This window comes from Populus trichocarpa, chromosome 5, assembly GCF_000002775.5.
Source record: "Populus trichocarpa isolate Nisqually-1 chromosome 5, P.trichocarpa_v4.1, whole genome shotgun sequence".
Classification (NCBI taxonomy): Eukaryota; Viridiplantae; Streptophyta; class Magnoliopsida; order Malpighiales; family Salicaceae; genus Populus; species Populus trichocarpa.
The window spans coordinates 8,397,832-8,410,711 of record NC_037289.2 but is presented as its reverse complement, the minus strand read 5'-3'; the positions used below and the strand labels follow the sequence as shown (position 1 = coordinate 8,410,711).

The 12,880-nt window shown below is 33.0% G+C and overlaps 3 protein-coding genes across 4 annotated transcripts; 1 reads left to right on the top strand and 2 right to left on the bottom strand.

Annotated features, from left to right (window-relative positions):
* Positions 1-1,096: 1,096 nt before the first annotated feature.
* On the top strand, positions 1,097-5,891 carry LOC18099204 (uncharacterized). 2 transcript variants are annotated; one of them, XM_024601593.2, is made up of 7 exons: positions 1,097-1,529; positions 2,325-2,693; positions 2,786-2,816; positions 2,993-3,063; positions 3,175-3,350; positions 4,436-4,516; positions 5,555-5,891. In XM_024601593.2, the coding sequence occupies exons 1-7, from the start codon at positions 1,419-1,421 to the stop codon at positions 5,613-5,615; spliced, it is 900 nt and encodes a 299-aa protein (XP_024457361.1). In that variant the 5' UTR covers positions 1,097-1,418; the 3' UTR covers positions 5,616-5,891. The 2 variants fall into 2 exon arrangements, with proteins under 2 accessions (XP_024457361.1, XP_006383117.1); XM_006383055.3 differs by having other exon boundaries at positions 2,290-2,693.
* A 147-nt stretch (positions 5,892-6,038) lies between these two features.
* LOC18099203 (uncharacterized) lies at positions 6,039-6,827 on the bottom strand. The gene has a single exon (XM_006383054.3). The coding sequence runs from the start codon at positions 6,713-6,715 to the stop codon at positions 6,170-6,172; it is 546 nt and encodes a 181-aa protein (XP_006383116.1). The 5' UTR covers positions 6,716-6,827; the 3' UTR covers positions 6,039-6,169.
* Positions 6,828-10,543: 3,716 nt separating this feature from the next.
* Positions 10,544-12,277, bottom strand: LOC7468878 (probable F-box protein At1g14315). Its single transcript, XM_002307316.4, has 2 exons — positions 12,045-12,277; positions 10,544-11,927 (listed from the first exon to the last, which is right to left on the bottom strand). Exons 1-2 carry the CDS (start codon positions 12,119-12,121, stop codon positions 10,673-10,675), a joined length of 1,332 nt encoding a protein of 443 aa, XP_002307352.2. The 5' UTR covers positions 12,122-12,277; the 3' UTR covers positions 10,544-10,672.
* Between the last annotated feature and the right edge of the window lie 603 nt (positions 12,278-12,880).

The window sequence follows — 12,880 nt, the reverse complement described above, 5'->3', positions numbered from 1 at the left end:
CTCATTATTTTGATTTTTTTGTCCTTTTACTAAATTGATTTTTCTTTTGAATTTCACCATTCAATCAAATTCAAAATTTATTTTATATTTTAATTTTGATCCTCATTCTTTTAATTGCTAGTTTTTTAATATATTTTGTATAATTGATTTTGTATCCAATTTTATCTTTCAATATTTGATTGATTGAGAATTGGATTTCATGATTTGTACAAATTGGGTGTTTTGGGTATAATGATCTAGGTTACAAGTTGAAAAGTTAATATATATATATATTTTAAAAATACCTTTATAATTCTTTTTTTTATTGAGTTATTTCAATCTTATGATCTAGACCGCGAGTTTAATGAAATATCTTGAATTGACTCGATCCTAATTATTGTAATTACAGGCTTGTCATAACTGATCATTTTTATGTTATTTTTTTTTTACCTTATTTTGATATCTAAATATTATTATTTTTAAGAAAAAATAGTTTAGTTATACGATAAAGCATGAGCACTGAGGCTATTATTCATTTACGTGGAAAGATTATCTAAAATCACTTTGATTTTTTTTTCTCAATTGTTATTTTCAAGGATAGATTATGAGAAACTTAAGCTCATAAATTTAAATATGGATAGCTTCTCTTACCGTGACTCAATTGAGAAATGATTATTTTTTATAAAAATAAACTTTAATTTTATATATTATCAATTTCATTTCTACCAACTATTTTTTTAAAAAAAGAATGTGGCACACGCACCCATTTATTGTTTTATTAGGCCATGATGAGGTAAAGTATGAATATTTTTTGTTTTTAACAATGTTGTTAGAATATTTATGTTTGAGAATGTAATAATGAATATTTTTTAAAGTATTTTTTATTTAAAAATATATTAATATAATATTTTTAAAAATTTATTTTTAACTTAAATAAATAAAAATAATCTAAAAATATTAAAAAAATTAATTTAAAACAAAAGTTTTAACAAAAAAAAATATTTTTTCCACAATACCTAGCTCTCATGTCACTATTCCTTTTAGGCCTTAAAGCCCATTCATCCCTCCAGTCTTGGTTGGGACATTATATAGAGAATGCATAGAAGAATGAGATTAATGCATTGTCTTTAAAATTTAATAGTTCACCAAAGGAAAAACACAAATTCACACGTGCAAAAGTTTTGCCCTCTTGACGTCTGCGATTTCTTCCTTTCTTCTCTGGCCAAACCCCAAAAGACATCATCGAATCAATAACACAAATTCTCTTCTCTGTAACGACAACTTAACAAGCTAAGACCGGGTTATGTCCTAGCACAACAAGTCCTCTTTACAAAATCAAAGCCTTTCTTCTCTTCTTCCTTTTAGCATCACCAAGAAATAGAATATGGGAGAAGGAAGAGAAGGGGATTGGGAGTGCAGTGGATGTCAAAACAGAAACTATGCGTTTAGATCTTTTTGTAATAGATGCAAACAACCTCGACTTCTTGTTGATAACAAAACCCCACCTGACTCTAAATGGCTCCCTCGTATTGGTGATTGGATCTGCACTGGTTAGTTACCCTTTATCTACGTTTGCTTTATAAATATCAGCCTCTTTATGTTGGTTGCATGTCTTGAAGATCTGTACCTTTTAAAATTGGTGTTTATTGTCATTTTTCTTGCTATGGGGTGTTGGGATATTTATCAAGCATTTTTTTTTATGGATATGGTGTTTTAAAGATTTGAACATCTGATTATTGGTGTTAGTTGGGACTTTATTTTTCTGTTATAGGGTATTGATCTTTTTGGGTTTTGAGGTTTTTTCTTCGTGGATAGTTTGGTTTTGGGGACTTGAGTTGGTGTGTTGGGGTTCAGGTTTCAAGCGATTGCTAGGTAGTTGAATTGTTTTCTCGCGTTTCTTAATCAGGGGTAAGTAGCTAGACAATTTAAATTAGTCTATATGATTAACCTGTCGATGGAGAAATAGGGTTGATATTTTAGACTCGCTTTTTGAAGTTTTGGGACTCGATTCAAATATATTTTCTGTGTGCTATTTGCTCGTTCTCTCATCTTCTTTTGTGATACCTTTGTCTTTTCTTTTCCCCTTTCTAGCGATTGTTGATAAAAAGTAATGATTAAGTGGTTGTTATGTTTTGTGTGATTGAGATGAAGAATTTGCTATCAATTAGGTTGAGTGGTTTTTGTTTTGTGTGTGTTTTTCTTTTTTTTTGGTATATTGGGATGGACTGGTTGGTGTGCGTATACATGGCTTCATTTCCATCTTCATGGCTGCAATGTGGGTTGCGTGTGTGTTGGGCAATGGATCAATAGGTTGCACTAACAACAATTATGCATCACGAGAAAAGTGCAAGAAGTGTGGGCAACCAAAGGAGGTAGCGGCAATGCCAGCAATTGCAATGCCTGGAGTGTCTCTCCCAACTTATTCACATTATTTTGCCAGGAGCCCTGGAGGACCAGACCAAAGGTTGAATATTGGATTAGAGGGCAATGGTGCTCTCCAGCAACCAGTACCCTTGAATTCAAGCTGGTCTGGAGGAGGGGCTGATAATTATGGAGTTCAGCAGACCTCTACTTGGCCTTTGGGTGGAAAACAGATGTCTGGACATCCATATGCAAACCCTCTAAATCAACCCCCTCCTCCAATTCCTAAAGGATGGCGAAATGGTGACTGGCTATGCAATTGTGGCTTCCACAATTACTCTTCACGTGCACAGGTATTATCATGTTCCCCAATTATTCTCAGATATTCACTTCCATTTTGGATTATATCATCTTATATCTGATGCAATTTTGGGTGAATTTGCAGTGCAAAAAGTGCAATGCTTCTTTGCCACCAGGTATGCTTCATTTGTTTTTTTCATTGCATAACAGCTAGCAATTATGCTGGAAACACTGCGCAGCACGTTGTTTATCTATTATGACTGGAAGGAAAAAGCAAGCAAATGATGAATGTATTGTTTTGTTGTGATTCATCTATACTCTCATTTTATTCCTCCTTTCTAACACAACACAGTGGGAACAAAGCGATTGGCATCTCAAGAATTTTTCCAGGACTGGGAGAACAAAAGATTAAATTCTGGAAATGTATGGAATTATTTTCTGGGTGCACTTCTTTCTGTTATTCTATCGTTCCAAACCATGGTTTCACCATTTAATCCCTTATTCTTTCTGTTATTATGTTGTTGCTCCTCACAGACAGATGGGCAACCACAACCATATCCAAGCTTCAATCAAATGGCAGGGACCAATGGTGACCAAAGTTCAGGAGTTTATGTTTCCTATCCCACTTATAGTACAGAACTAGCTCCAAATTGGCAAGCACCAGTGCAAATTCCACTTCAAATAACAACGCCTGCTCTCCTTGGAAAAGGGTAAATGTTTATGGAGTTGCTCCTACCTATATATCAAATTAGGTGACCACACAGAATAATGAGATGATATTTAAACTGGAAAAGGGCCATTCTTTGGTGCAATGATAGAACTCTTTTGAAGCCAAGTGCTGAAGTTTGAGTTCATTCCTGAGTGAGTGACTACACTTCACATGAAATACTGAATTTAGAACCTATCTAAATATCACTTCCACGATCTTGGTTCTGTAAGGTGCACACTGGATCTTTGTAAATAAAATAAATGTTTATGGAGTTGCTCCTACCTATATATCAAATTAGGTGACCACACAGAATAATGAGATGATATTTAAACTGGAAAAGGGCCATTCTTTGGTGCAATGATAGAACTCTTTTGAAGCCAAGTGCTGAAGTTTGAGTTCATTCCTGAGTGAGTGACTACACTTCACATGAAATACTGAATTTAGAACCTATCTAAATATCACTTCCACGATCTTGGTTCTGTAAGGTGCACACTGGATCTTTGTAAATAAAATAAATGTTTATGGAGTTGCTCCTACCTATATATCAAATTAGGTGACCCACACAGAATAATGAGATGATATTAAACTGGAAAAGGGCCATCTTTGGTGCAATGATAGAACTCTTTTGAAGCCAAGTGCTGAAGTTTGAGTTCATTCCTGAGTGAGTGACTACACTTCACATGAAATACTGAATTTAGAACCTATCTAAATATCACTTCCACAATCTTGGTTCTGTAAGGTGCACACTGGATCTTTGTAAATAAAATAAATAAACTAATAAACTAATCAACAAAATTTAATTATGCTTATCACTTTGTTGAGTCAATTTGATAATAAAGGTAATAACTTGAAAGAAATGTGGACAGAATGATGAATCACTTGGAACATTAGAAGTTGAGCATAAAGACTAAATCTAGTACTTTATTTAGCCTAATGTAGAGTGTGGGTAATATAACATATAGTGTGGATAAATATAAATTGCAAGTATTTATATTCGCACATACAGCACACACCATATTATACAATGATATTGAAAAAGGCTTTTCTCATTAACATTCTAATACTTATTCCTTCTTTGCATAGCAGAGCCAAGCAATGGCGTAATGGAGATTGGATGTGTGCAAATTGCAACAATCACAACTATGCTTCTCGTGCACAGTGCAACAGGTTAGCAACGGAAGAATATTATGTAGTTCTACAATGCGACCTTGCAAACTTTATGTTGAACTGATGCCCATGGACATCATCTAGTTGCTTTTGTAATGATATCATATTTTACCACCTGCTAAAAAACTTGCATTCAATCTTGTGTGAAACCATTTTCTGATGTTAAAGATGATAGTGAAATCTGGTTGTAATGAATTGCATAGTTGCTCACTTGGTCAGGAACCCGGGATGGTACCTTGGGCCTCATTGTTTTGGCTATTATGTAACATATTGTGGTGGCCTATCTGGCAGACATACTCAATTCATAGTTCTATGTGTAATTCATGTTTGTTGTCCTCTTCTTTCTTCTTTTTGGTTTGTACTGTTTTCAAGGCTAGGCAACTCTTCTTGGTGATAACAAAGAACAGTTGTGAAGCATTTTCTTTCATAGTTTCATGAAATAATTCTGTTTTTGAACAAAACTTTCAAACTTTGATTTTATTTCACATGCCTCTTTAGGCAAATAAGGTATTGTTGTTGCTTCCAAGTTAAATTGCTTTCTCATTGCGTTTTTGCAAGTTTGCATGTATTTTTATGGTCCTGGGGCTGTTGAATGTTCTCATGCTAATTCATTTTTCCAAGTTACATTGCAGTTTTGCATTTTCTACTTTGTGAGAGACAGGAATTTTGGTATTTTCATTATCCCAGTCCACCCTCATCCCATCTCCATTGACTGACATCTGTTCTTTCCACGCAAACCATCTTATTTGCTCAGTGGCTTCATTGTAACTCGTGTTTACTTGTTGATTGTGGCAGTTTATTTCATGAAAATGCTTGCTTCCGTAATAATTCACTCAATTAGCCAGAAATTCTTTCTCCTTGTGCAAGGGGAAATATTGGGCTGAACTGTCAATTACATTTTCCAATATTTTGCCTATTGTTTTTGAAAGAACTAGTGTTTGAAATTTTCACCGAAGGCCCCTTTGGCAGTCTTAATGGTTTTCCCCCCCTAGTATTTATATCATTATATTTCGGCTAAATTTCCCTTTTGTTTTGCAGGTGTAAGACGCAAAGAGATGTGGTCGCTCAGCCAGTTCCCCAGCCAGTCAATGTTGTGTAACTGCAAATTTGTCGAGGATTTAGACTGTTGTAGCTTGCAATGCCCTTTGTTTGTTCTGTTTCAGTTTTGTGCGACGTCTGGTCATAGAAAAATGGAAGCCGTATAGGCATACGATTAGACACTGTAGAAATTAGCGGTTGTGATATTTAAAGGACAAATAACGCAAGCATGATTGTTCTTATTTTATAGCAGTATTGTGTGAGTGTGTGTCTTCCATTCCATATTCAAAGCTTGTTTTCACAACTGAAGTAATAAAGTATCATTTGTTGGTTTGCGTATTGGTTCTTATGAATGGTAACTTTCCTCGTCTAATGCTATTATTTTGAAGCACATATTTTTCCTTCCTTCCATCTATCTGCTCGTTTCTAGGGTTGAGACTTTTTTTGGAACTTTAAAACGAAGCATAAGCAAACTTGTTGAAACTGGAGGGGTAAATTTATGCTTTATTAATGTAATGTGATTACTGATTACATATTCGATTCATAACAAAAGAATCTCTAGAAACCAGAGCAAAAAAAGCACTCCCACTTTTCGTTAATGGAATGCTATCTTGATTATGAGCCCTTGAGTATAGAGGAAGGGGAAAGAGGAGCGGTGTCCAACTGGTAAAGATTGAGAGAAGGCCCTACAAACCGGAAAAGTATCCAACCTCCAATCACAATGAAAATGGAAGCATAAGCAAATTTGTTGAGCCAAAACAGCATACCCTTCTCTCCCACGTAGAGTTCAATAGCCTTTTCTGAAAGGCTCATATCTTCCCACTTCTTCGGAGCTGAAGCTTGCGCCTTTACAGGTTGTGAAACGCCAACACCACCATCCCCTTTCTGCATTCTGGTTCGCCTCCTTGACCCTCTTTTAAACCTGATTTCCACTGTGTCTGGTGGAGTGATGGTTGGTGGTTGAGCTGCTGGTGGCGTCTCATCACTGCTGGTGCTGTTGGTTGCATTAAGTCTCAAAGATCGTTGCCGGCGAAGGAAGCAAAGCTGATTCTGTATTCTGGTTGTTGCTGGTGGTGGTGTTAGTATTGAAAGGTTTGAGTGGATGGGGATGGTTGATGGAGGTGATTTTGAAGGAAGGAATGGAAGGATGTTGGTCTCCATTGCTATGCTTCCTGGCAACTGCAGGCTCTCCAAAGCTTATCCCTTTTATCTGTGGTTGCTGTGTGTTTGTGTAAGCATCCACATCTCTTTTTGTGGGATGACCTATCATGTGATACCATCTCATGAAAGTAGTGGCCCTTTTGACTTCTTAGACTCTCTCTCTCTCTGGATTCTCAAAATCGCTTTCAATACTCTAATCTTTTACTATCAATTATGCTCGGGTTAACTGCGACAAGTTAAATTCTGGGTTAGAAGGTTGAAACTAGTTATTTTACTATTTAATTTATTTTTGTTATCTTCAATTATTACCTTTAAATAATACAATTGTCAATTTTAAAATTGAATTCTTTTAATTATAACCATTGATTTTTATCAATCATATCAATAAGTTAGTTTATTGGGTTTGATAAACTCATTAAACCCGGTTCAAACTCTAAAAAATATTCATGAAAAAAGCCTTAATAAAATAAGCCTCACAAAATGTGATAAGTAAAATTGTCACACCCCTGTTTTTGATCATTTAAGCACACCCTCGTCCTTGATCATTTAAAAATTAACCCTGTAGGGTTATTTTACTTGTGATAGGATATAATATTTAATGCTTTATTGCTTGAAAAATCAAAAGGATATGTTAATCCCCATTAACTCTCAAAATAATAGCTTATTTTGAGCTTATTATATCAAAGGAGTGTCTCATAAAAATATTTTGAATTTATTTATTTTTTAAAACAGGTGTGGGACCTTATAGATGACAAATTATAAGCTTTAACTTATTTTATTTAAAATATACTGAAAGGAGTTATTTATATTCATTCCTATTTGAAAGTGTGGTTGCGGTTCTTTTTTAAAGTGTTTTTCATGCCAAAATACATTAAAATGATATTTTTTTATTTTTCAAAAATTATTTTTTAGATCAGCTCATCAAAATGATTCAAAACACATAAAAAATTTAATTTTTAGTAAAAATAAACTTTTTAAATTTTTAAAAACACGATTTGCATCGCGTAATTCCCAAACGTTCTAACATGTTAATTCTTTCACGAAAAAAATATAAACTATAAAATAAGCTAAGAACACAAACACAACAAATACTTCTGAAAAAATTACACGTAACATGATAAAAATGAAAATCAAGAGTATATACAAATTTCACATTGTTGCAAAAAAAATCCACAATAAAATTCACAAAATAAAAAAAAATTAAGACATTAAAATTCACGATTAAAGATGTCACAACTCATTAAAATTTCATATTTAAAAACAACATCAAACACATTAAAATCTCACCATTAAACATAAAACATATTTAAAAAACCAACATCATCTAAAACATCAAGCACCTTTGAATCGCGTCATTTAAAAAAAAATAACATCAACACATTAAAATACATCTTGAAAACAACATTAGCTCATTAAAATTTCATAAAAAATAATAATAAACACTTTAAATTTCACAATTAGTTTAAGGACAACGCAACACATTAAAATTCACAATTTAAAAACGTCAAACCCATTAAAATTGACAGTTTAAAGTAACATCAATACATTAAAATTTTATAATTAAAAATTCAAAGATATTAAAATTTTCCAATTTAAAAAATTCAAACACTAGAAGTTTACAATTAAGAACTCAAACACATTAAAATTAACATTTTTTTTTAAAAAAACACCAATACATTAACCTTTCACAATTAAAATCAACACATTAAAATTGAAAGTTTAAAAATTATCAACACAGTAAAATTGAAAGTTAAAAAACTATCAACACATTAAAATTTCACAACACAATACAACATGTTAAAAATTTACTATCGTGGTTGGTGAAGGGCCGGTCGGCGAGGAGCTACCGTGTGAGGGAATATATATATTATGATTGAGCTAGACAATGGAAAAAATTGTGGGGGAGGGGAACCAATTTTTTTTTTTTAGTTTAACGTGGGTGTCCGGGTCAGTCTGCGCGTACCTCGACTAATCTCACGGGCCCTGAAGTTAACGACCATGTAAACCTTTAGTTGCCATCATATGAGCAACCAAAAGGCTCGAACTTGAGAGTCCCAAACTCTTACCACTGGGCCACCACCTAGATGGTTACCAATTTTGGTGTGTGTGTGTGTGTGAGAGTAGAAAATGTGGGGACACTTAATGCATTTAGTGTGTTAGTTGAATTTAGTATAGTAGTGCATTTAATGCAATGTGTTTGGTGATTTTTTTTAATTTTTAATTTTAAAAAGATTTATAAACACAAAAACAAGAGGTAAAATGATTGAAAATTATGAAATTATTGGTAATTGGCTTTGGAAACTTATTTTTTTAGAATTTTTATATTTTTTAAAATATATTAAAAAATAAAGATTAAAACCGGGTAATGATAATGAAAGATTTAAGATTTCACATATTATGTCTATGATCACAATCATTTAATTATTACACATATATTTCATTTTAACACAAGATTTATCATTTTTACCAATCAATTTTATTATTTTACTTTAACCAATATTATATCACATCAACATATCAATAATATCTTTCATATTTATATACTTTACACTTATATTCATTTATATATTTTTCAACCTTAATGATTTCTTGGCTCAATTTTGCTTGTTTATCTGTTTTTATTCTCAAAAAATATATATATTCCATTCATTCTATTTATTTTAATATTATGTCTTTCTTGTACATATTTTTCAATAATTCCCAATAAGTATTAACCCAATTTTTTTAAAGATTTATAGCTTATATGACTGATTAAATACTTTTCAAATCCATAACACTTATGTGGCCGGCTCAAACATATATGATCAATAGCCCCAACTTATATGACCGGCTCATAAAATATCTTATCAATTCTAAAGTTGTGATCAATTTAAAATTCACACATGAATTTTTATTATTACGGTTGATATTATGACATACATATAATGTGATTCGTTATGTTTGATTTAAAATTCAATTACCAATGTTGTAGTTAATTACTGTAAATTACCAATGTTGTAGTTAATTACAAATCACACACACATATTTTTTCTCCATCATGGTTGATTTACAAATTACACATATATTATTGTCATTGTGGTTGATTATATATCATACATATACATATACATACTGATATTAAAAAACAATACAACTAATGTTCACACACTAATTAAAATTTTAAATCTCCATATATACCAAAATTTCAAATTAATATTCACACTTAGTTCATATTCTTATATCTTAGCCACAATTTACCAAGCCAACCCCATACTTTAGCATAGTTTAAACCCCGCATTTGAAAAGTAAAACATTTAAATTTTAGAAGAATTAAGGAGAGAAGAAAAAAACACTCTTTTTAATATTGCGTGTGGCTTAAGCTGACCACTATTGATAACCCTTATTTTTATATTTATATGATATTTTTATTAATATTGAGGAGATTATTATCAAAGCTTTAGAGGATGTTTATTTTTCTATTTCAAGTTGCTTTTCATCTAAAAATAAAAATATATCGAATTAACAGGTAATACAGGAAATAAATAAAAATTCTGACAGCAAGTGATGAGGATTTTTTAGGACAATTACTAAGTAGATAGTAGGCATCTCGTAAATTAATTGGGTGAAAGATGTAGCAGGTAACACCCAATCGATCTGAAGCAGCTCGTTCAAAAAATCATAACACTATAAATCTCAGATCGATCAACACAAGTAAGAACATTTCCCAAACAATCAACAACAACATATATAGCATGCATTCTTTTATTATTATTATTAGACAAGCACAGAGAAGAGCATATTGCTCCATTATATTTGGATAAAACTAACTTCCTTGCGTGTAACCCTACCTTTTGGCTCCCTTAAGTCAAATTTTTTTTTTTATTTTCTAGAAAAGATGGACAATAAGAAAGAATTAAAATACATTTTCAGAAGAGGTGAAAGGATTTAATTATTTATGATAGCACAATACATACAACATTAATCAAATAATTTTAGAGCCTCTTCGTAATCTGGATCCATGAGAAAAGACTTCTCATTGCTTGCGACGTTACGATTGAAAGGTGGTGAACAAATGATTCGACAATCAGATATTGTCTCAGCTTCCTCATGTCCATTCTTCACTGGAACTAGGCTCTCCTTGTAAGCAAAAATTCCTTCGCACCGTATTGTTCCCCCCTCAAATCCAAGACCACTCATTTCCTGGGTTCTGGGATCACATAAGAGTAATTCATAAGAGTCGGATATCAAGATTATCGTATTATTCTGCCAATGCCCAACAGGATACTGAACTCCCAAAAGAGGCCCGACAACAAATTTCTTGGTCCAACACCTCTCGTCCAATGTCCATACATGAAGAACGCTCTCTTGAACGACGAGGAGAGCGATGGAGTCATTGTACACTGCAAGACTCTCAGAGTTTATCGACTTGTCATAATCTGGTAGCTGTATCTCTTGGCACACGTTCGTAGCCATGTCAAAATTAATGACCACTTCGGGATCTCCGCATGCTCCATATGATCCCAGCCAGTAGAATACTCCTTCCACACAAATGTAGCATTTGTTATTACGTAAATGATAATAACGTGACAAATCCCCCCAGTATCTCCAAGAATCACTGCTTAACGTGTAGACGAATACACTTAAGGGATACCTGTCTTCCCATGCTCCCTCTTCTTCTCTCCAATACTCTCTCATGACAATCACCTCGCAATCCTTAGTTACTGGATGTAATCGAAAACCATACGCATTCCACAGAGGGCTATAAGAAAAACTGAATGGAGGATTGGGTATCGGAGGTAAAGTTTTCAATTCATTAATTGCGGGGTTCCACAGAGCATGAAAGTCATAAAAATGCCCGTACAAGTAAAATATTCCGTCACAAGGACCATAGATATATGGACTCTGAAAGGGCATGCGATCCAGTAATCCATACGATAAAGCTCTTGTTGGTGTTTCATCTACCAACAACTCAAACGAAGCAATTTCACCCGCTTGGGTTACGCGGTACTGAGCTAGGAGACAGTCACTGTCATTTTTGTCATAGTAATTTCTCAGATGCTTGGATATCAATTTAGGGCTTGTGATAATAGCGTGCCATGATTTGCACACACACTTGAACTGCAGTAGATTTTTCACTGGCAAACGTGATAAAATCTCAATGATCACATCTTCAGGCAAAGGATCTCCTGTCATGGTTTCCATTGCTATTGACATCTCTCGTTCCTTTTGGCTTCTGCAAAATCACAAAAAAGAAACCCATGAGCTCATCTAACCATAAACGTTAAGAATTGCACAAGAAAATATTTAGTTCAAATATGATAGATTCAAGTAAAAGATAAAAAAATCTCACCTCTCTCTTAAAATGCAATTTAAATCATCTAAGTTGTGGTAGGATGGCCACGCATAACGTCTTAAGGAAAGAGCCATCTCTGCCCCTAACACAATTAAGGTTTAGCGGGAGGGAAGAAGAAGCAGAAAATCAACAGAATTAATTAGAGCTGGAACAAGAAAAATTAAGATTCAAGGAACGAAAACTCCAGAGACTATGCTTGAAGGACCTTTGCGCTTCAAACAAGAAGATTACTAAGACATATATATTGTTATAGCAACACGTCTTGAATTTATACTAATAAAAGTCAACTCTAAGAGTGTGTTTGGTATTGCGGTTGCTGTTGTGGTTGTGGTTTGAAAAAAGTTGTTTTATAAAAAGTACTTTTAGTTGAGGTTGGTTTGAAAAAATAGGTGTTTGGTTAAAACTGTGGTTGAAATTGAGGTTGAACAAAAAGTAATTTAATGTGTTTGGTTAAAAAAATGCTTTTCAAATTGAGGTTATAAAATAATTAAAAAATATTTTTAATTTAAATATTGAAGATTTAACTACTATTATTACATCATGAAATAAATAATATTGATATCAAATATTTTTTATTATTCCATTAAACTATATGCAATGTCATCACATACAAAATCTATCCAACAATGACTATATTTTTCATGGTTTCTTAAGCATGCAACAACAAAACTGAATTTTTTGTTACGTCATCAAACGATATCCTTCTAATTTTTTGAATAAAACACAATTAAAATAAAAATAAAAACTGAATTTTTTTAACTGGGTCGGACCCGGCAAGAACATAATTGGAATTGTGATCAAATTTCACAAATGCTATGTTATCATGCGATATC

Coding starts and splice junctions, on each gene's coding strand:
- LOC18099204 (XM_006383055.3), top strand. CDS start 1,364: ATGGGAGAAGGAAGAGAAGGGGATTGGGAGTGCAGTGGATGTCAAAAC. Junction 2,817..2,992: donor CAATGCTTCTTTGCCACCAG/GTATGCTTCATT, acceptor AACACAACACAG/TGGGAACAAAGCGATTGGCA. Junction 3,351..4,435: donor CCTGCTCTCCTTGGAAAAGG/GTAAATGTTTAT, acceptor TTTGCATAGCAG/AGCCAAGCAATGGCGTAATG.
- LOC18099203 (XM_006383054.3), bottom strand. CDS start 6,715: ATGGAGACCAACATCCTTCCATTCCTTCCTTCAAAATCACCTCCATCA.
- LOC7468878 (XM_002307316.4), bottom strand. CDS start 12,121: ATGGCTCTTTCCTTAAGACGTTATGCGTGGCCATCCTACCACAACTTA. Junction 11,928..12,044: donor AATTGCATTTTAAGAGAGAG/GTGAGATTTTTT, acceptor GTGATTTTGCAG/AAGCCAAAAGGAACGAGAGA.